The sequence below is a fragment of the Caretta caretta genome, chromosome 2, assembly GCF_965140235.1.
Source record: "Caretta caretta isolate rCarCar2 chromosome 2, rCarCar1.hap1, whole genome shotgun sequence".
Lineage (NCBI taxonomy): Eukaryota > Metazoa > Chordata > Testudines > Cheloniidae > Caretta > Caretta caretta.
The window spans coordinates 42,005,413-42,027,438 of record NC_134207.1 but is presented as its reverse complement, the minus strand read 5'-3'; the positions used below and the strand labels follow the sequence as shown (position 1 = coordinate 42,027,438).

General features: G+C 44.0%; 2 protein-coding genes across 8 annotated transcripts in view; one reads left to right on the top strand and one right to left on the bottom strand.

Annotated features, from left to right (window-relative positions):
- Positions 1-22,026, top strand: part of CPQ (carboxypeptidase Q) — a 293,319-nt gene that overhangs the window by 20,287 nt on the left and 251,006 nt on the right. For 2 of the 7 annotated variants that reach the window (XM_075125038.1, XM_075125039.1), the window contains exon 2: positions 5,106-5,235. The exons of the other annotated variants lie outside the window; for them this stretch is intronic. The gene's annotated coding sequence lies outside the window, so the exon portion shown is untranslated. The remainder of the gene's footprint in view (positions 1-5,105; positions 5,236-22,026) is intronic. 7 annotated transcript variants of the gene reach the window in all.
- On the bottom strand, positions 10,208-12,037 carry LOC125632691 (uncharacterized). The gene is made up of 2 exons (XM_075124723.1): positions 11,356-12,037; positions 10,208-10,767 (listed from the first exon to the last, which is right to left on the bottom strand). Exons 1-2 carry the CDS (start codon positions 11,936-11,938, stop codon positions 10,682-10,684), a joined length of 669 nt encoding a protein of 222 aa, XP_074980824.1. The 5' UTR covers positions 11,939-12,037; the 3' UTR covers positions 10,208-10,681.

The following is a 22,026-nucleotide window of genomic DNA, read 5'->3' as shown; positions in this document are numbered from 1 at the left end:
CAGTTCTAGCCTTGTCCTATTAAGACCATGAAACAAATGGATAATTTGGCAGCTGGGACAAGGAAATTGTGAACATTTTTAAGGACTGATTTTGGTTATTATTTTTTTTAAATACCATGAGGTTCAATCAATGAATCTATTGAGAGAAGATTGTTTCATAGTTTACAAAATTAGCCACGCCCTGGTGAATATTCTTAGAATTTTGGAAAACTCTTCCTTGGTGGACTAAAGCTAAACTTTTTGGGGATTGTAGCTATTCCTACATTGATTGAAAAGCTTTTGTTGGTACCTGTTTTTGTGTTAAAGTAAATTGTTAAGAGATGTATTTCTGCTATAACAGTTGATCTGTATTAACAATATTTAATAAGAGACTATTTTTGTACCATTTTTATATATATTTCTAAAAGATTTTTCCTTTGAGGAAAGTCTGAAAGAAAAGGTATTCATAGGATCTTGCTGTTTGTCAAGCGTTTTGGAAGTCTTGTGCAATAGGACACCAGTTAAGAGCAACAGGAAGTATGATTAAATTGACAAAACAGTATTGTAAGTACATTTTGTGTTTATCTTTGTAGATAATCCAATATAATAGTATCTTATTGGTTTTAGTTTTCAGTAGACAATATAGTATGTATGACGTGTATGATACTAATATAATACTTGAAATGATTAGCATAATGCTATATTGTTTAATTAAATATCTTGTATGTCTCGCACATAAATGAGATTTAAACTTGTAAAAATGATAATTCAATTACTTCTCATGGCTGGTGCTATTGTGCACTAAGTAATAAATAAGAGCAATCCTCTATTAAGTGTCTTGGAACCTTAACTCTGTTTAAATCTACTCAGGATTATACTGTTACATCAGGGTTACTCTAGATAAGGGTCTGTCATTTCTAACTCTGCTTTTTCAGTCTGATACCTGGGATTCATAGACATTTTATGTGTATTCTACTCTGCATAATATGCATTCATTTGTGAATAATTTTTTGTGTTCCCCTTCTCATTCCTGGCCCCTAATATTTTAGTGGTTTCAAGCTTACTCTCCAAAGGCTTACATAGCACAGAGGCATCATGTTTGAAAACAAGCAATGCTTAAACTTAATTTTAAATGTTACCTTAGTTCATTTCCATGTGTGAGCAAATATTCCTTGAGAACAAAGATTTAGAGATGTTTATTACTGGGATATATAATGAGTGGCTACAGTTTACATTTAAAAATAATTGCCTTGAAGATTTTTCTTACTAGAAAAATACAAGAGTAGAGTTAAAGCTTGGAACAAAATAATTACATTTTACAACTCAGAATATGAAAGTCAATTTTTAAAAACGCTTTTCAGAAGAGCGATTGCATGACTTAGGAGTTTAGGAATGGGGTCTCGAATCATGACATGTAAATGGCTGGTCTGACTCTTGCCACAGACAGTAGTCACTAAAGTTGTTAATATCTGGTTGACATTTGGTAGTGTTACTTCATTTTCCAGTTGTGAGTGTCCATATTGTGACAAATATGGCAATTTCCTGCAATGTCTTTGAAATACCTTATTTTATTAAGTTTATGTATTACTGTGGGCAGGGATTGTGTGTAACCTGCGGAATGCGATACTGCGTGAGGTTACAATATCTATCTTTGGGATCCATTGATTTAAATGAATGGTTTGTGTTTTACAACTAACAGTGGGAGGTGATTAGGCAAATTCATTCAGGTTCTAACACCTTCAGAGAAGTACTGCCTGTCACATGACTGGGACATGGGCAGTCATGTCTAGTGGTTGGAGGAGTCATACCTAATGGTCAGAGTGGGTGTCAGGCCTAGTGGTTAGAACAGAAATCGGGGCCTAGGTCAGAGCCTGAATCAGAGCCAAGCCAAGGGTCACAGTGAGAGTTGGGAGACGGGAGTCAGAGCCTAGGGTCAGAACTGGAGTTCGAGACCAGATGCCAGAGCTGAAGTCAAAGGTTAGGAATCAGAGCTGCGGGTCAGAACCGGATTACATGGAGTGAGGCAAGGCAGGAGCATGGCTGTGTCCAAGACAGGAGCAGGGCTGTGGACGAGAAGGCACAGGAACTGTCGCAGCCATAGGTGAATGCTTTAAGCAGCAACTGAACTGTTACTGGGCGTAAGAGCTGGTCTGCTAATGATATTCCAATCAATCAGGCAGCACAACCACTCAGGCTGCCTACTACAAGCCAGTTGTGCTCGTTAGGTTGGCCAGAGCTGGCTCTGCTGTAGGCTCTGATTCCTGACACCGCCCCCTGGAGAGGCTTACATATACTGGTTCAGACTGGATTCTTAGAGACCAACTGAAAAAGAAAGGGCTTTTGGATCAAGAGCCTGAGTTTAACTGACTCAGGGCCTTCTTTCTGATGCAGGAAATGTACTTTCTGCACAAGGAGGGGCCCCAATCCTTGTGGAAGGATTGGAAAGACTTGACCTACTAGGGCCCTGTGAGATTGATGGGTGACCTCTGGTGAGCTTTTTAGCAAGCAAGTAGGTTTTTATATGCTTTTCCTGTAATGCTTTTACCTGAAGAATAAATGTGCTTGCTCAGAAAAGGCCAGATAGTAGCTTATAACTGTGGGCAACACACTGGTTCTAGCCTTTGGAGAGTAGGCAAAGTATAGACGCTGGTCTGTTGAGGAAGTGTGGCTTGCTGGACATATTGCATTATAATCTAGAGAACAGTGCAGCCTTAAAACGCCAGTCAGGAGGGAGTGAGACGTGGGTCTCTGTCCAAGAGAGGTGACAGTTAGAGCTGGGAGCCTAAAGCGGGTGCCCTTGGTGGACCCCGAAGGGGGAATAAAAGTGCAGTTACCCTGATTCTTGGTGTTCTGACTCCAGTTGTAAGTGGCCCTATCACAAAAAACCACCATCACAACAGGCAGTATGCTAGCAATCTCATTAGACAAGCCAAAGACTGAATGGACATGATGACTGAGCTATTCTTCCACTGACCTGCTATGTGACCTTAGGCAAGTCACTTGTGTGCCTCTCTCTTCCCAACCTTTCTTTTGTCTAATTAGATTGTCAGCTCTTTGTGGCAGGGACTGTCTCTCCATATAGATCTGTGCTGCAGTCACAATTCAGTCACGGTAGCACAGGCTGTACAAGCCGACCTGGGTATGTATTCTGGCCGGTGCTGTTGCCCTGCTGCTGAGTCTTCACTGCTATTGTTATTCAGGCTAACTAGATCACAGCTAGAATAATGTGTATGTCTACACATGCTGCAGTCACACCTCTAATTGAAGTGTTGACATAGCCTATATGTTTATGACATGCTGAGCACAATGGGGCCCTGATCTCGGCTGGGACCTCTAGGTGGTAATAGATTACAAATAATAATTAATAATATTAGGTATCTTGAGTACTAACTGAATTCCCTTCTCCTACAAAAATGCAAATGATTCTGTTCGGTTCATTTTTGGTCTGTGCGGTAGTGAAGGAAACGAAAACTCTCTTCAGTGACTGAATACATAGACAATCTAGAGCCCTCCACTTTAAAAATCAAAAATCAAAAAACCCCTCTCTGTTCTTGGTAGACACTGATCAGAATAATGAAAGGTCCACTACATGGTGAAAACTTATCCTTTGGGAATAGGGTTTGCTGACAAGTGCTGTTGGAGTTAAGTTCAGCACCAAAAAGAAAGGGACCTTGTTTCAAAAGCTTGTTTCTTTAAATGGGCTGAAGAACTATCTTCAGGCTATTTATAAACACCTTAAATATATTTCTTTATTGTATGTGATTCTTGTCAATACAGTACCTGCTCTCCAGTTCTTCCATCTAGGTTTTTAAAAACTTTTCTTTAGCTTGGTATGTTGCAGTATAACAAAAAGGGGAATATTGGCCCAACTAATACGATACACATAAGTTGATATTATTGTTAGTATTACTATATCAGAATATGTTGTTTACATAGCAGCATTCTGCCCTTGTCATAAACCTCATAACTGATAGCACACATAATTGAAATAAATATCCTTTTTTATCCATAATGCTAATTAACAAGCTTGTATATAGTTGCTGGAGAGAAGATCTCCAACACAATAGGAAATAATTTAACTTATGTTCTTTTCGTACAGTTGGTGCTTGTCAATCCACCACTTGTGTTGGGGGTGGAAAGAGAGGCCCTGAAGGCATATCTTATGACAAAGAAATAAAAGACCAGATACCAATTTCCCCAATAAGTGCAGCAATATTTTAAACCAGGAATCAGCAAACTTTTCAACTTTGCATAGTCAGTTGCATGTAAGCACCCTAGGAATGTGATTAACCTATTTTTTCTGAAGTTTCAACAACAAAAAGAAGATAGCAGTCTTAGTCGAATAATGATCAGATCAACTAATATTTTGAGCTGTAAAGTTTGTTGTAGCATTGTGTTGAAATCTCTAATGCTTTTCAGAGATGCTGAATAATCTGCAGCGCCCATTAACTTCATTTGGGACTGTGGATGCTCCACAAGTCTGAAAAATCAATCTCTATGTATCTCACCTGAGGCAGCCAAAATCACTGGATGCTTTTGAAAATTTTGGTGTTAATCTTATGGGCCTGTTCTTTCAAAGCATTTACAAATAACTTAGTTCTTGTTCTATTGATTTCAGTGATTTATACTCCAGTGAGCAAAATTAAGCAGCTGGTGAAATGCTTTGTAGGATTGTGGCCTTAGAAAGATGTAGTATATTATAAGAGTGCTTTATGACTATTAAGTCAAATTATCCACCCGTGTAATTTCGTTGAAGTCAGTGAAGTTACACCAGAAAAGAACTTCGTCCACTGAACAGTATGTATTAGCACTTTTTTTTAAAAAAAAGAAAGTAATTTAGATCCTTTCCCTTTGCAGTACTTCACTTGTCCAATTCTTATTTTTGGTAAAAAGCTTTAGTAGAAAATACTCTCCCTTAGCACTGAAATATAACTATTGGCAAATTGCATTAAAGAGAGTCTTGGCATTTTCTGTCAAAAGTATGCTGCAATGTTGAGTGTACCTATCTTCAGCAAAGCTGAACAGCCTCTCTGGTGGAATGCTCCTTGGAGGAGCTCCAAGAAATGTCTTTGTAACTGCTGCATGATTTGGCAAACTGATTGTATTCAGCTTCCATAATTCCACAGGGTTAGCAGACCAGCCCGTGCAGGAGTCTGACGGATAAAGTCACAGCCCCATATTGACTGCTGTTGAGGAAACTTGGTAAAATCCCAACAGAACTTTCACCCCTCAACCTCAGAGACTTGCATTATCCAGGTGAGATTTGTTGATCAGTTGCTCCATAGATTACCGTTCCTGTTTTCAGCTTTATCTTGGCATGTAGGTTTCCCTTTATTCAGCCAGATTTGCTCTGCTAGTCTTAGAGTGGAATCCTTGAAATCAAAATATTTGGCATCAGAGCTGGAGGAGTACATCTTAACTAGCAAATACAGGATACAAGACATTTTGTTTGACCTTGTTTTCAGTGTGGCTGAATGATGAAGCAGTGTAGCTAGTTCAGAATTTGATCTCTTAGTATTGGTCCCTTTGCCTCTTAAGTGTAAATTCTCTTAGTCTTTGAGTCCCCAAAACTCCAACCTTTAGCCTCTTCTTTTCTCTCAATTGATCACATCCTTGGCCATGGTCCAGATCATCCTGTCCTGAGGTAAAAACCACAGGAGGGAGTTATGAGGGAGAAGGTCTTTGTGAGATGCTATTATTTGGTCAGTTGTACAAGATGGCTTTTGTCTTCCTGTGGAAAAGGCTGCAAAGTCTACCCACATATCTGGCCACCTCACACCCTTCCCATGTCCCTACCCATTGCCTCTGCTCCAGCAGCTTCGTGTTTGCAGTGCATTGTCTGCTGGTTTTGTTGTGAGGTGGGCTCCGCTCTTTCGAATGTTGATTATTTTTCCCTGCTGCCAAAAGTTTCCTGAGAAACTCAAACAAGAGAAGGTAAATGATAATTCTTAACAGTTTATAGCTCAACCAAACCCAAACTGGATGTCATGGAGAAATGAAAGGTGTGCATGTATTCCCAGGCCTGCTCTAATCAATAAAGGTACTAGAGATTCTCAGACAAAAAGTTGCAAGAATTTTTTTATAATGGAAAGTGTGATATGCCCTAAATATAAGAGGTCACTCTCGGTCATCTCACCCTATAATATACATGCATCCTTTTGTCTTTTCTCAAAAATCAGTTCCTTCAAATCCACTCTGTAATTTTATTTCTGTGACTTCCCTTAAGTTTGTAAATATCTTGTTAGTATAGAGATTTCGCCCAAAGCTGAATTCACAGTTTGAGGGGTGTTTGCCAACATGGGAGAGAGAGAAAATGTTTCCTCCCTACTCTGTAATGTGATGTATTTGTGTATGCTATCCAAAACTCCACTGATTTTATGGTTGCCTTTTCATACCACTAGCTTGTATCTACTATTAGTCATATCCATTGTAACATTCACATCATTGTGCCTCTTTTAGGGTTATTGCTTTACAAATCTCCTCCTCCCATTGAATGTGTTTCATTCAGTTACTTCCTTATTTGAGATTCCCACTTGACTCACATCTTGGTCTTGTGCCTCTAATCCAAAAGAATGACATTTTTCCTTGGCAAGGATTTTTAATCTTGGATACTTCACTGACAGTTATTTCTGCTATTTTATCTCAGCTTTTGTTTGGTTTAAGCATTGCTCTTTGATTAACTGTTGTCCATTTTCTCTTTTTTTTTTGTCTTGGCCTTCACTGTTTCTTGGACAAATTGCAGACTGACCATTGCTGTTATTTCATGGTGTGATTTTCCAGGCTTGTTGTCAACTGTTTTAGTAGCAGCTCATGAGTGAAATGACATCAAAGTATCATACTGAGAGCCTGAGGCTTTCTGTTGAAAAGTTTAGCGCAGTTTTGCCTTTCCACTTCAGTATACATTATACAATGGTACTTTAAATACAGGTATAAAAAGGTTACATTCTTCAACTGGGTAGCAAGCAACAGTACCTGTAACACTTCTTCTAGGCAGTCTCCAAACTCAGATCCCAAATCCTTTTTAAACACTTCATTTCCTATAATGTCCACAGTAGTCATTTTCATTGCCTACAGAGAATACTTAAAAAACCCAACAACCTACAGGCCAGATCCTGAGCTGTTTTAAATCAGCATGGTTCTGTTGAAGTCAATGGAGCTATGCTGGTACACACCAGCTCAAGAGCTGGCCCTATATCTGCTGTGTCAGGCTTCAAGGTCCACATATAGTAAGACTTCCGAGTTGTATCCAGTTTCCTTCCCTCCCCAAGTTCTAGATGCAAAAAAGTTAATGAGAAGGACTCTGTAGTTCAAGTCATAATTTTAACTTTGGCTGGGTGGGTTCCCAGAGCCAAGAGCCTTAACTGATTATTATCTAGGACGATGTTTCATTTGCAAATCTTGGCAACACTGGAGAGCAATCCTGGAGAAATATCTGTTTTACTACTTCACATTTCAGGTTTCTAAGGGTATGTCTACACTACGGAATAAGGTCGAATTTATAGAAGTCGGTTTTTTAGAAATCGGTTTTATATATTCGAGTGTGTGTGTCCCCACAGAAAATGCTCTAAGTGCATTAAGTGCATTAACTCGGCGGAGCGCTTCCACAGTACCGAGGCTAGAGTCGACTTCCGGAGCGTTGCACTGTGGGTAGCTATCCCACAGTTCCCGCAGTCTCCACTGCCCATTGGAATTCTGGGTTGAGATCCCAATGCCTGATGGGGCTAAAACATTGTCGCGGGTGGTTCTGGGTACATATCGTCAGGCCCCCGTTCCCTCCCTCCCTCCGTGAAAGCAAGGGCAGACAATCGTTTCGCGCCTTTTTTCCTGAGTTACCTGTGCAGACGCCATACCACGGCAAGCATGGAGCCCCCTCAGGTAACCGTCACCCTATGTCTCCTGGGTGCTGGCAGACGCGGTACGGCATTGCTACACAGTAGCAGCAACCCCTTGCCTTGTGGCAGCAGACGGTACAGTATGACTGGTAGCCGTCATCGTCATGTCCGAGGTGCTCCTGGCCACGTCGGCTGGGAGCGCCTGGGCAGACATGGGCGCAGGGACTAAATTTGGAGTGACTTGACCAGGTCATTCTCTTTAGTCCTGCAGTCAGTCCTATTGAACCGTCTTATGGTGAGCGGGCAGGCGATACGGACTGCTAGCAGTCGTACTGTACCATCTTCTGCCAGGCAGGCAAGAGATGAGGATGGCTAGCAGTCGTACTGTACCATCTTCTGCCGAGCAGCCATGAGATGTGGATGGCATGCAGTCCTTCTGCACCGTCTGCTGCCAGCCAAAGATGTAAAAGATAGATGGAGTGGATCAAAACAAGAAATAGACCAGATTTGTTTTGTACTCGTTTGCCTCCTCCCCGTCTAGGGGACTCATTCCTCTAGGTCACACTGCAGTCACTCAAAGAGAAGGTGCAGCGAGGTAAATCTAGCCATGTATCAATCAGAGGCCAGGCTAACCTCCTTGTTCCAATAAGAACGATAACTTAGGTGCACCATTTCTTATTGGAACCCTCCGTGAAGTCCTGCCTGAAATACTCCTTGATGTAAAGACACCCCCTTTGTTGATTTTAGCTCCCTGAAGCCAACCCTGTAAGCCGTGTCGTCAGTCGCCCCTCCCTCCGTCAGAGCAACGGCAGACAATCGTTCCGCGCCTTTTTTCTGTGCGGACGCCATACCAAGGCAAGCATGGAGGCCGCTCAGCTCACTTTGGCAATTAGGAGCACATTAAACACCACACGCATTATCCAGCAGTATATGCAGCACCAGAACCTGGCAAAGCGATACTGGGCGAGGAGGCGACGTCAGCGCGGTCACGTGAGTGATCAGGACATGGACACAGATTTCTCTGAAAGCATGGGCCCTGCCAATGCATGCATCATGGTGCTAATGGGGCAGGTTCATGCTGTGGAACGCCGATTCTGGGCTCGGGAAACAAGCACAGACTGGTGGGACCGCATAGTGTTGCAGGTCTGGGACGATTCCCAGTGGCTGCGAAACTTTCGCATGTGTAAGGGCACTTTCATGGAACTTTGTGACTTGCTTTCCCCTGCCCTGAGGCGCATGAATACCAAGATGAGAGCAGCCCTCACAGTTGAGAAGCGAGTGGCGATAGCCCTGTGGAAGCTTGCAACGCCAGACAGCTACCGGTCAGTTGGGAATCAATTTGGAGTGGGCAAATCTACTGTGGGGGCTGCTGTGATGCAAGTAGCCAACGCTATCACTGAGCTGCTGATACCAAGGGTAGTGACCCTGGGAAATGTGCAGGTCATAGTGGATGGCTTTGCTGCAATGGGATTCCCTAACTGTGGTGGGGCTATAGACGGAACCCATATCCCTATCTTGGCACCGGAGCACCAAGCCGCCGAGTACATAAACCGCAAGGGGTACTTTTCGATAGTGCTGCAAGCTCTGGTGGATCACAAGGGACGTTTCACCAACATCAACGTGGGATGGCCGGGAAAGGTGCATGATGCTCGCATCTTCAGGAACTCTGGTCTGTTTCAAAAGCTGCAGGAAGGGACTTTATTCCCAGACCAGAAAATAACTGTTGGGGATGTTGAAATGCCTATATGTATCCTTGGTGACCCAGCCTACCCCTTAATGCCATGGCTCATGAAGCCGTACACAGGCAGCCTGGACAGTAGTCAGGAGCTGTTCAACTATAGGCTGAGCAAGTGCAGAATGGTGGTAGAATGTGCATTTGGACGTTTAAAGGGTCGCTGGCGCAGTTTACTGACTCGCTTAGACCTCAGCGAAACCAATATTCCCACTGTTATTACTGCTTGCTCTGTGCTCCACAATATCTGTGAGAGTAAGGGGGAGACGTTTATGGCAGGGTGGGAGGTTGAGGTAAATCGCCTGGCTGCTGGTTACGCGCAGCCAGACACCAGGGCGGTTAGAAGATCACAGGAGGGCGCGGTACGCATCAGAGAAGCTTTGAAAACCAGTTTCATGACTGGCCAGGCTACGGTGTGAAAGTTCTGTTTGTTTCTCCTTGATGAAACCCCCCGTCCCTTGGTTCACTCTACTTCCCTGTAAGCTAACCACCCGCCCCTCCTCCCTTCAATCACCGCTTGCAGAGGCAATAAAGTCATTGTTGCTTCACATTCATGCATTCTTTATTCATTCATCACACAAATAGGGGGATGACTACCAAGGTAGCCCAGGAGGGGTGGTGGAGGAGGGAAGGAAAATGCCACACAGCACTTTAAGCACAGCACTTTAAAAGTTTACAACTTTAAAATTTATTGAATGACAGCCTTCTTTTTTTTGGGCAATCCTCTGTGGTGGAGTGGCTGGTTGGCCGGAGGCCCCCCCCCCACATTCTTGGGCGTCTGGGTGTGGAGGCTATGGAACTTGGGGAGGAGGGCGGTTGGTTACAGAGGGGCTGCAGTGGCAGTCTGTGCTCCAGCTGCCTTTGCTGCAGCTCAACCATACACTGGAGCATACTGGTTTGGTCCTGCAGCAGCCTCAGCATTGAATCCTGCCTCCTCTCATCACGCTGCCGCCACATTTGAGCTTCAGCCCTGTCTTCAGCCCGCCACTTACTCTCTTCAGCCCGCCACTTACTCTCTTCAGCCCGCCACCTCTCCTCCCGGTCATTTTGTGCTTTCCTGCACTCTGACATTATTTGCCTCCACGCATTCGTCTGTGCTCTGTCAGTGTGGGAGGACAGCATGAGCTCGGAGAACATTTCATCGCGAGTGCATTTTTTTTTTCTTTCTAAGCTTCACTAGCCTCTGGGAAGGAGAAGATCCTGTGATCATTGAAACACATGCAGCTGGTGGAGAAAAAAAAAGGGACAGCGGTATTTAAAAAGACACATTTTATAAATCAGTGGCTACACTCTTTCAGGGTAAACCTTGCTGTTAACATTACATACATAGCACATGTGCTTTCTTTACAAGGTCGCATTTTGCCTCCTCCCACCGTGTGACTACCCCCTCAACCTTCCCCCCTCCCTGTGGCTAACAGCGGGGAACATTTCTGTTTAGCCACAGGCAAACAGCCCAGCAGGAATGGGCTCCTCTGAGTGTCCCCTGAAGAAAAGCACTCTATTTCAACCAGGTGACCATGAATTATATCTCACTCTCCTGAGGATAACACAGAGAGATAAAGAACGGATGTTGTTTGAATGCCAGCAAACATACACTGCAATGCTTTGTTCTACAATGATTCCCGAGTACGTGTTACTGGCCTGGAGTGGTAAAGTGTCCTACCATGAAGGACGCAATAAGGCTGCCCTCCCCAGAAACCTTTTGCAAAGGCTTTAGGACTACATCTAGGAGAACCGCAAATGCCAGGGCAAAGTAATCCTTTCACATGCTTGCTTTTAAAGCGTGTATAGTATTTTAAAAGGTACACTCACCAGAGGTCCCTTCTCCGCCTGCTGGGTCCAGGAGGCAGCCTTGGGTGGGTTCGGGGGGTACTGGCTCCAGGTCTAGGGTGAGAAACAGTTCCTGGCTGTCGGGAAAACCGGTTTCTCCGCTTGCTTGCTGTGAGCTATCTACAACCTCCTCCTCATCATCATCTTCTTCGTCCCCAAAACCTGCTTCCGTATTGCCTCCATCTCCATTGAAGGAGTCAAACAACACAGCTGGGGTAGTGGTGGCTGAACCCCCTAAAATGGCATGCAGCTCATCATAGAAGCGGTATGTTTGGGGCTCTGACCCAGAGCGGCTGTTCGCCTCTCTGGTTTTCTGGTAGGCTTGCCTCAGCTCCTTCAGTTTCACGCAGCACTGCTTCGGGTCCCTGTTATGGCCTCTGTCCTTCATGCCCTGGGAGATTTTCACAAAGGTTTTGGCATTTTGAAAACTGGAACGGAGTTCTGATAGCACGGATTCCTCTCCCCAAACAGCGATCAGATCCCGTACCTCCCGTTCGGTCCATGCTGGAGCTCTTTTGCGATTCTGGGACTCCATCATGGTCACCTGTGCTGATGAGCTCTGCATGGTCACCTGCAGCTTGCCACGCTGGCCAAACAGGAAATGAGATTCAAAAGTTCGCGGTTCTTTTCCTGTCTACTTGGCCAGTGCATCTGAGTTGAGAGTGCTGTCCAGAGCGGTCATAATGGAGTACTCCGGGATAGCTCCCGGAGGCCAATACCATCGAATTGTGTCCACAGTACCCCAAATTCGAGCCGGCAACGTCGATTTAAGCGCTAATCCACTTGTCAGGGGTGGAGTAAGGAAATCGATTTTAAGAGCCCTTTAAGTCGAAATAAAGGGCTTCATTGTGTGGACGGGTGCAGGTTTACATCGATTTAACGCTGCTAAATTCGACCTAAAGTCCTAGTGTAGACCAGGGCTTAAGCTTTTATGCTGCTTTCTCTTTCCATGTGATGGAAGAACCCTGTGACTTTTTAAAGGGGAAATCTCCTTCTAATATTGCAAATCTAACTAACTTTCAAACCATCTTACTCCACAGCTGTCACAACAGACTTTCTCTTACGTGTCATTAAATGTATGAGACATCTCTGTTTTTTTAAGTATTCTTTGTAGGCAATGAAAATGACTACTGTGGACATTATAGGAAATGAAGTGTTTAAAAAGGATTTGGGATCTGAGTTTGGAGACTGCCTAGAAGAAGTGTTACAGGTACAGTTGCTTGCTACCCAGTTGAAGAATGTAACCTTTTTATACCTGTATTTAAAGTACCATTGTATAATGTATACTGAAGTGGAAAGGCAAAACTGCGCTGAACATTTCTCCTAAGCCTGGGGCTATTTAGTGTAATCTGATGTTATCCTAACCAACTCATGTATTTCAAGATATGTGATTTCCTGCATTCCTTGGAGGACAATCACACTCTACATAGTTGGGGAAACAATACTTCACAGATTTAGAAGACCTTTAGCAATTAAGTGGTTATTATCCTAAACCTATTGTTTCCTTTCCTCATTTCCCATAACCATGACCCTTGTGAACTGTGTTCTTTCTGTCTGTATTTTTTTTCAACTGGGATTTTGGGAAACCTTACCACAGTAGAATAGAAGAGTTTCTCAGACACTTATTCTTTTAAGTTTTCTCTCTGTGTTATGCACCAGGCTGTGGGTGGTCTTGCCTAATGGTCATAGCAGGAGGCTGGCCTCGTGGTTGGAGCAGAGGTGACCAGAGCCCAATCAGGAGCTGCATTACCATGCACAGGGGATTAGCTGGAGCTGAGAGCCAGGAATCAGGATCAGAGGGTCAGAGCCAGAGTATCAGCTGGAGCAGAGTTCTTGAGCAAGGGCCAGGAGCAAAAAGCAGGACCAGAGACACAGCTGCAGGCATGGAATGCTATTGGGCAGCCAGGGACACAGGGCTGCTGCAGAGTTTAAGAAGGTGCCTGATGGAGTCTTCGGGCAATCAGGAGCCGGGTTAATTTGCTGAATTAGCTGAGGGCAATGAGCTGCATCTGGGTGACAGTACCCCACTCCTTATGGGGTGCCTTCCAGGGGCCCTTGGATCCAGCCTGTCAGGATGGGCCTGGTGGAAAACCCATCGTATGTCTGGGTAGGGTTGCCAACTTTCTGCTCGCACAAAACTGAACACCCTTGCCCCACTCCTTCTCTGAGGACCTGTCCCCCAGCTCACTCCATCCCCTCTCCCTCTGTCGCTTGCTTTCCTCACCCTCACTCGCTCATTTTCACCATGCTGGCTCAGGGATTGAGGTGCAGAATGGGGTGCAGGCTCTGGGGTGGGGCTAAAATGAGGGGTTCAGGGTGTGGGAGGGGGCTGTGGGCTGGGGCAGCGGATTGGGGTTCAGGGGGGGTGAGGGCTCCAGCTGGGGGAGCGGGCTCTGGGGTGGGGCTGGGGATGAGGGATCTGGAGTGCAGGTGAGGGCTTCGGGCTGGGGGGTTCAGAGTGGGGGAAGAGGGCTCCAGGCTGGGGCAGGAGATTGGGGTGTAGGGGGGGTGAGGGCTCTAGTTGGGGGTGTGGGCTCAGTGGTGGGGCTAGGGATGAAGGTTTTGGGGTGCAGGAGGGTGCTCCGGGCTGGGATCGGGGAGTTCTGAGGGCAGGAGGGGGATTAGGGTTGGAGCAGGGGGTCGGGGTGCGGGAGGAGGTCAGGGGTGCAGGCTCTGGGTGGTGATTACCTCAAATAACTCCCAGAAGCAGCAGCATGTCCCCCCCTCTGGCTTCTATGTGGAGGTGTAGCCAGGCGGCTCTATGTGCTGTCCCGTCCGCAGGCGCCGCCCCCACAGCTCCCATTGGCCATGGTTCCTGGTCAATGGGAGCTGTGGAGCCGGCACTTGGGGCTAAGGCAGGCTCCCTGCTTGCCATGGCTCCGTGTGGCTCCTGGAAACAGCGGCATGTCCCCCCTCCGGCTCCTATGCCCCTATGCGTAGCCCCGCTGTGCTGCCGACCGCACTATTAAGGGCCCAGTCAGCAGTGCTGACTGGAGCCGCCAGGGTCCCTTTCTGACCAGGAGTTCCAGTCAAAAACCGGACACCTGGTAACCCTAGGTCTGGGGCATGAATGTTCTCAGGTTCCCAAGATTGTTCATCTGGACTCTAGCCTTGCCAGTCTGTCAAGTAGAATAGCTTGCCCTGCACCCATGGGAGTATAGAATCTGCTTGACTATATACTTTTCCTGGCCTGGACAGTTACCAGTGCAGGCAGCGGGTTGAAGCAGTCCGGAAATGGGTTTTCTGTGTGTGGTGTCAGGAGAGGGCCATGGAAGGTGGGGTGGATTTTCAGATTCTGGAAGCTATAACTTAAAGGTAGTGGGTTGATTTATTTAATTATTGGGAAGGGACCATTATACTAGTGATCCAATTTTGCTGACGGGCGCTTGGATTTTACATTTCGGGTAGACCTTGTCCCCCACCGCAAAGCCGGGTGTGTCCTGCAGTAGGTGTTTAACCCAGCTATATGCTGCAGGAGCTGGAGAGTCCACAGGGAAGTCTGGATGAAAGCGGGGATGAAATTTGTAATTGGCAAAGAAATGGCTTTGCACTAGGGAACTTTTAATACGTACCAGCAGGGTCCACAGGTACAGTTGGTGCACAATGTGCTGGTGCACACTAGAATTTACACCCCAAGTGGTGCACATCAATGCACCTTATGGACAAGTCTTCATGTTTCTATTTTTTTAAATCTCCCTAGTTTCTCATCTTACCTTTGTTTTTCTGTAGTGAAGAGTCTGCAAGTTGGTTCTAACACCCTATTCGAACTCCCTGTTGGAAGCATGTACTTGCTGAACACTTGCTTTGCTTTTTAGTGTCTCATTTTGTAGCCTACGTTCTAACAAAGTGCTGATTTTTGTTTTCAAATGATTGATTAAATATGCTGAGTAATCATTAAGTCCTATGACTGTTAATCTCTTTGGTACAGTTGTTTTCGTTTGCTAAATCTGATTAATATCTGACTAGTGGATTATGTAAGGATCAGCACGTTATTTTCCCAGCCGATTCACTGAAATGCTGAATTTCATTTTCCGTGGACTGAGACAACAGATGCTCTCTTCTCCTTCTGCATAAGGAGCAGAGTGCTTGGTGTATTGTAGTATAACAGAGTATGATGTTACTTTGTCAAGTAATGAGTGATTCCTACAATGTACTAACGACTGACTACATCCTGCTGGGCTGCTCCAGGAGAGCATTATAAGCCTCGCTGTGATCCTTGCACCCTTGAACAAGTTTCAATCATTATTCTTATGCTCCTCCCAAAGGGAGGAAGCAGAGCCGTGAGCTAGACCTCTGCCACGCATGGTCAATGGAATTGCTGGGTCATATGATGGGGAGTATGCTGCATTTGCAAAAGCCTTTAGCCGCACATGTGCTCCCGTTGTGCATTGGGAAGCTTCAAGAGGAATTCTGGGACCTAGATACAATTCTGCATGGAGCTCCCCTTGGGGTGGGACCAGTACAGTAACTCCTCACTTAACGTCGTCCCGGTTGTTACGTTGCTGATCAATTAGTTGTGCAACGCTCCCTTATGGCCTTGTTTGTCCACTGCTTGCAGAAAGAGCAGCCCGTTGGAGCTAGTGATGGGGGCTTGGAACCAGCGCGGACCAGCAGCGGCCCCCGCCTCCCTCATCTGCTCCCTGCTCCCCTGAGTTCCCTGTGCGGCAGCCGCCCAGCAGGCTAACAATTGCCCGCAGTTCAGCTGTCCCGTCCCCCACTGCCATGTGCTGCTCCTGCCCTCTGCCTTGGAGCTGCTTCCCAGAGCCTCCTGCTTGCTGTGCAGGGGTGGGGGGAAGAGGGGTGCTAATGTCAGGGTGTCCCCCTTTCCCCCTGCTTCTGCCCCCCATCTACACAGATGGGGGGACACGACAGGGATCAGGATGGAGGGAGCTTGTTGGCAGCAGCTGCTGTCTCAACTTGCTGATCTACGTAAAAAGGTAAAAAGGCTATGCGTGTCTCTCTCTCATACCCCATGTGTGTCTCTGTCTCTGTCTGCCATGCTGTCTCCCCTCCCTCCATTCGTGCTGCCCTGTAGAATGTGAGGCTCCATTAACAACAATGGGTTAACCTGAGGGCTTAGCCGAGTGCTAGGTCATCATTTAGCAGTAAGGCATTCCCCGGGAAATATCCCGCCCTCTTCCACCCTTTGACTTCACCACTTCAACCAAGCTTCACAATCATCATTGCTGTGTACAGTACTAAATTGTTTGCTTAAAACTTATACTGTGCATATATGTGTGTGTGTGTGTGTGTGTATGTATATGTGTATGTATGTATAAATAGTCTTTTGTCTTGCGAAAAAAATTTCCCTGGAACCTAACCCCTGCCTATTTACATTAATTCTTATGGGGAAATTGGATTCACTTAACATGATTTCACTTAAAGTAGCATTTTTCAGGAACATAACTACAACGTTAAGCAGGGAGTTACTGTAGCAGCAATCTCCTAGTGAAGACTGCATTTTTGAGTTAAGGGGTTCAGTTTTCCAACTAAAAAAATACAGTAAGTTGAAAATTTGTGTCTAGATGCATTTGCAAACATTACTTTTTTAAACCTGTGTTTCCCATATAAAAACTCCTAACTACATCAGCTTTGTTCAGGGGATTTGCAAACACTAAACCTCCCTGCCCAAAACCTCTCCAATCTTGATGCTAACTCTACTAAATCCGTGTCTTATTCCACATTGCAGAACTTCCGCTTATGGCGAAAATCAGATTAGCTCATTTACTTGTTTGTGGGGATGATAAGCTTGGCAAAATCAGAGGAAAGTGAACAGAGCAGTCCTGCGAAAATTACTAATGTCTCTACCAGAGGGTGGCTAGGACCATGTAGTTGATCAGTCCAAGGAGAAGGAACATGGGAAAAACATACTGCTTCTGGCTGTATTGTAATACATACTGTATTCTGGCTGTAGTGTAACCATATAATAATAACTAAATCTGTACCTCTGCCTTTATAGTTCCCTCTCTGAATGCCCTGAGGTAATCCTCAAACTCCTCTGCTCTTTCATTCTGTGCCTCTAAGGCCTTTGCACTGTCAGCATCCCAGAAGAGATTATGGATCCTCTTCTGGGTCTCAATTTTAAAAGTCTAGTAATTGAGTCTCCCAAAAATGATGTGAGCTGACCTCTTTTATTCCCTTTGATTCCAAGGTCCACAGGCTATGCTACTTTTCCATCTGTTTAGGTATACACATGTTTTCTTTAAGTAGCAAATAGGCAAGATAGACGTGTCCTAAATGCTTACTGACTTACTACTGAAATTATTGCTCCACTTCCTTCTAACATGCTACCAAGCCAGACCCTCCCAATCTAGTGGTCTCCTTACCACAGAGGACCCGATATGGGAGAAAGATGACCCCTTGAGCCCTAAACCCTTTCCTTTGTCTCTGTGGTGGATATATGAATGCCAATGTGCTCATCCTGGAGGGAGTGGAAAAGAGAGGGTCTACATGGGGAAGGAGAATATCCCCTCATAGTTGCTATATGATAAGAGTAAGGTATTGTAGTTTTTATGGTCACTGAGACTGCTCTGGATGGCTATGATTCTGCAGTAAGATCCTGAGAAACATCAAAGTATCTTTATAGTTTGGATACCTTGGCTGCTGTGCATTTCCAAATTTTAAAGGGGTCTAGGTTTCTTGTAAGTTTAACACCTGAATGTATTGGGTATCTAATATTTAGAGGGCTTGCTGTTGTTCTTAACTCTGTGGTTCTTGAAAGGTAATATGCAGTCAAGCCAGTTTTCAGAGTAACAGCCGTGTTAGTCTGTATTCGCAAAAAGAAAAGGAGTACTTGTGGCACCTTAGAGACTAACCAATTTATTTGAGCATGAGCTTTCGTGAGCTACAGCTCACTTCATCAGATGCATACCGTGGAAACTGCAGCAGACTTTATATATACACAGAGAATATGAAACAATACCTCCTCCCACCCCACTGTCCTGCTGGTAATAGCTTATAGTCAAGCCAGAGTGTGCCTGCAACCTTCACCTAAACAAAGATTTTTGTGTGGAAATATAAATATACATTTAAAGATGGTGAAACTAATGAAGGAGAAGAAAGGGTTCAGGGCATGAGGAGTAGAAAAAAGAATAGATATGGGGTCAGCAGTAGTCAGATTAAAAAGCACCTTTGGAATGATAAAGTTCTAAGATGGATTTAAAAAAAAAAGTGCTGAGAAATGGACCAAGATGGATGTCGAGGAGAAGTGAGTACATCACCATAGGGTCAACTGCAAGAAATGTTTGCTCAGAAAAAGGGTTGAGGAGTTCTTAATTATAGTTTGGGCATTTGCTGTTAAGGGTTTTAAAAACTGAGTATTAGCTTGGTGTATGTCTGACAGCCATCACTTCTACCACTGAATTGCTGTATGACTTTGAGCAACAGGAATATATTCAGGGTTGTCCTATGGCCTGTGTTGGAGGTCAGACTACATGATCACAGCAATCCCTTCTGGATTTATAATCTATTAAGTCATAGAGCCTTGCTGAAAATTTACCTACTGCACAGGGCTATTGAGAATTAATAAAGTAATGTTTTTATAGTGCTTTGAAAACCTGTACAGCAGTATATTTGAGTATTCTGCTGTTTTTACTGGTAACATCCACGTAGGTATCTATGTGTCCATAAAAATTTCTCAAGTCAGTGATGATAAAATTAATAGTACACATGTCCAGAAATATTTGTTAAATTGTAGAGGTGAAGAATACCTGAAAATATAATGTGGACAGCTTAAAATAATGCTTTGGCAATAGAGCCCTTTTTCTCATTTTCAAAGCACTTTACAAACATTCACTCAATTAGTCCCTCACCCCTGCACAGAACAATTATTACCAAGAATAACATCCTTTGTAGAGTAAACTACATTTTGCATTTACAATTAAGGTTTTTCTAAAAAACATGTTTTTTTCTCTGTGAACAATATAATTTCTTACTACTGGTTATAAAGAGTGCATAAATGTTTGAAAGGAGTATATCAAACCCTTCAGGGACTAATTGGCATCATATTCTTATTTTTAAAAAGGTCTCTGAACATCTGTAGATTTAGGACCATCTAAAGGGTTTTAATTTTTATTATTAAACTTTTTAAAAGTGTTTAACATCTAAGAGCATAATATTTAGCATTCAGATAGAAGCTCAATTTAAATTCAAAGGAAAGTGTAACAATTCTAGCTTCTTGTGTATAAGAATAAAGAGTTTTACATATTCTATCTTCCAATGCTTTTATAACAAAAACCACAGAACTAAGAAACTTGCAAGCCTTTCAAATGCTTACAGAAGTTCCTGAGTCAGCTTACTTGTATTTTAGAACAAATGGATATAAACTGGTCATTGGGAAGTTTAGACTTGAAATTAGATGAAGGTTTCTAACCATCAGAGGAGTGAAGTTTTGGAATAGCCTTCCAAGGGAAGCAGTGGGGGCAAAAGATCTATCTGGCTTTAAGATTAAACTCAATAAGTTTATGGAGGAGATGGTATGATGGGATAACATGATTTTGGTAATTAATTGATCTTTAAATATTCGTGGTAAATAGGCCTAATGGCCTGTAATGGGATGTTAGATGGGGTAGGATCTGAGTTACCCAGGAAAGAATTTTCTGTAGTATCTGGCTGGTGAATCTTGCCCATATGCTCAGGGTTTAGCTGATCGCCATATTTGGGGTCGGGAAGGAATTTTCCTCCAGGGCAGATTGGAAGAGGCCCTGGAGGTTTTTCGCCTTCCTCTGTAGCATGGGACACGGGTCATTTGCTGGAGGATTCTCTGCTCCTTGAAGTCTTTAAACCACGATTTGAGGACTTCAGTAGCTCAGACATAGGTGAGAGGTTTTTCGCAGGAGTGGGTGGGTGAGATTCTGTGGCCTGCGTTGTGCAGGAGGTCGGACTAGATGATCATAATGGTCCCTTCTGACCTTAGTATCTATGAATCTATGAATCTTTTTTAAAGAGGTTGACAACTTGATGGAGATAAAATCAGTTGAGAACATCTAAAGTAGGAATAATGAAGATAGTTGAAAGAAAAGGAGTACTTGTGGCACCTTAGAGACTAACAAATTTATTTGAGCATAAGCTTTCGTGAGCTACAGCTCACTTCATCAGATGCATGCAGTGGAAAATGCAGCGGGGAGATGTTATATATACAGAGAACATGAAACAATGGGTGTTACCATACACACTGTAATGAGAGTGATCAGGCAAGGTGAGCTATTACCAGCAGGAGAGAAAAAAAAACCTTTTGTAGTGATTATCAAGGTGGGCCATTTCCAGCAGTTGATGAGAACGTGTGAGGAACAGTGGAGGGGAATAAACATGGGGAAATAGTTTTACTTTGTATAATGACACATCCACTCCCAGTCTTTATTCAAGCCTCATGCAATGGTGTCCAGTTTACAAATTAATTCCAATTCAGCAGTCTCTCGTTGGAGTCTGTTTTTGAAGTATTTTTGTTGAAGAATTGCCACTTTTAGGTCTGTAATCAAGTGACCAGAGAGATTGAAGTGTTCTCCGACTGGTTTTTGAATGTTATAATTCCTGACGTCTGGTTTGTGTGTTGGATCATATTAAAGAAGTTCTGTATTAAAATCACAAATGAGTTTGATTCCCCATAGTTTAAATTCCAGGGTATTACTAATTAAGAAGTCTCTTGGTTTTTGGTACTGTTTCTCTCCCTCTATGTGTGAAACTTGCAAGCTGCTAATTGTGTTAGTACATTCTAAGACAGAGTCTGTTCTCAAAGCAATTCACAGAGAGAGAGACTCAAAGCAATACTCTAACAACAGAAACAACACCCAGAGACTCCCCACCCTTTTGTTGTATTAACAATTGTGATTAAAATAGAGATAGAGGATGTATGTGGATGGATGCTTGGTGTGGATAATTGAATGATCAGGGAGGTGCCAGCCTAAGAATCCAGTGTCCATCGGCTGAAGAAGGCGTCAAGTGGAAATAACCAGAGGACCCCCCGGAGGGCAGACTGGAATCCACCCAACAGCCTCAAGAATGGGAGAACCAAAGAACAAGATAACATCTTGGAGCCGTCAGGAATGTGCTATCTGCTGATTGATTCAGCAACAGCATGATGAAGCAATTCCCATAGACTGGCATAGGAAGAAATTCCTATAAAAATAGACTCTAAAAAGTGAGAACTTTGGGGGGTCTGATTCTGCAAACCAACTTCCAGGAGCATCAGATGAGCATCTGACAAGGCCCTGCTCCCTCCTCATGTCCAGGCCACCTGGCCAGTGGCTTGGCATGAGCAACTCTAAGGCTGGTAACTATGATAACAACCTTGCAGAACCTGTGTGTGTGTGTGTGTGTGTATATGTTTGTATGAATGAATGTGAGAATAAATTTGAGATTGAATGGAATGTTATAACTATAACTAACTGCTTACTATGATTCTTTCTGTATTCACAGTAAATGTGGTATTTTGCCTTTTTCCCTTTAATAAGATCCTGCTGGTTTTTATTTTATTGGTACAACATTTGTCCATTTATTCTTTTACGTAGAGACTGTCTGGTTTGGCCAATGTACCTGGCAGAGGGGCATTGCTGGCATGTGATGGCATATATCACATTGGTAGATGTGCAGGTGAATGAGCCTCTGATAGTGTGGCTAATGGCATATGGTTTAACAAAGATAAAAATAGGTACCTAA

What these genes read in the sequence shown, in the direction of transcription:
- LOC125632691 (XM_075124723.1), bottom strand. Translation starts at nt 11,938, where the DNA reads ATGCAGAGCTCATCAGCACAGGTGACCATGATGGAGTCCCAGAATCGC. An exon ending in AGGCGGAGAAGGGACCTCTG is followed by an intron (nt 10,768 to 11,355) that starts GTGAGTGTACCT and finishes TTTCTCCACCAG; the next exon opens with CTGCATGTGTTTCAATGATC.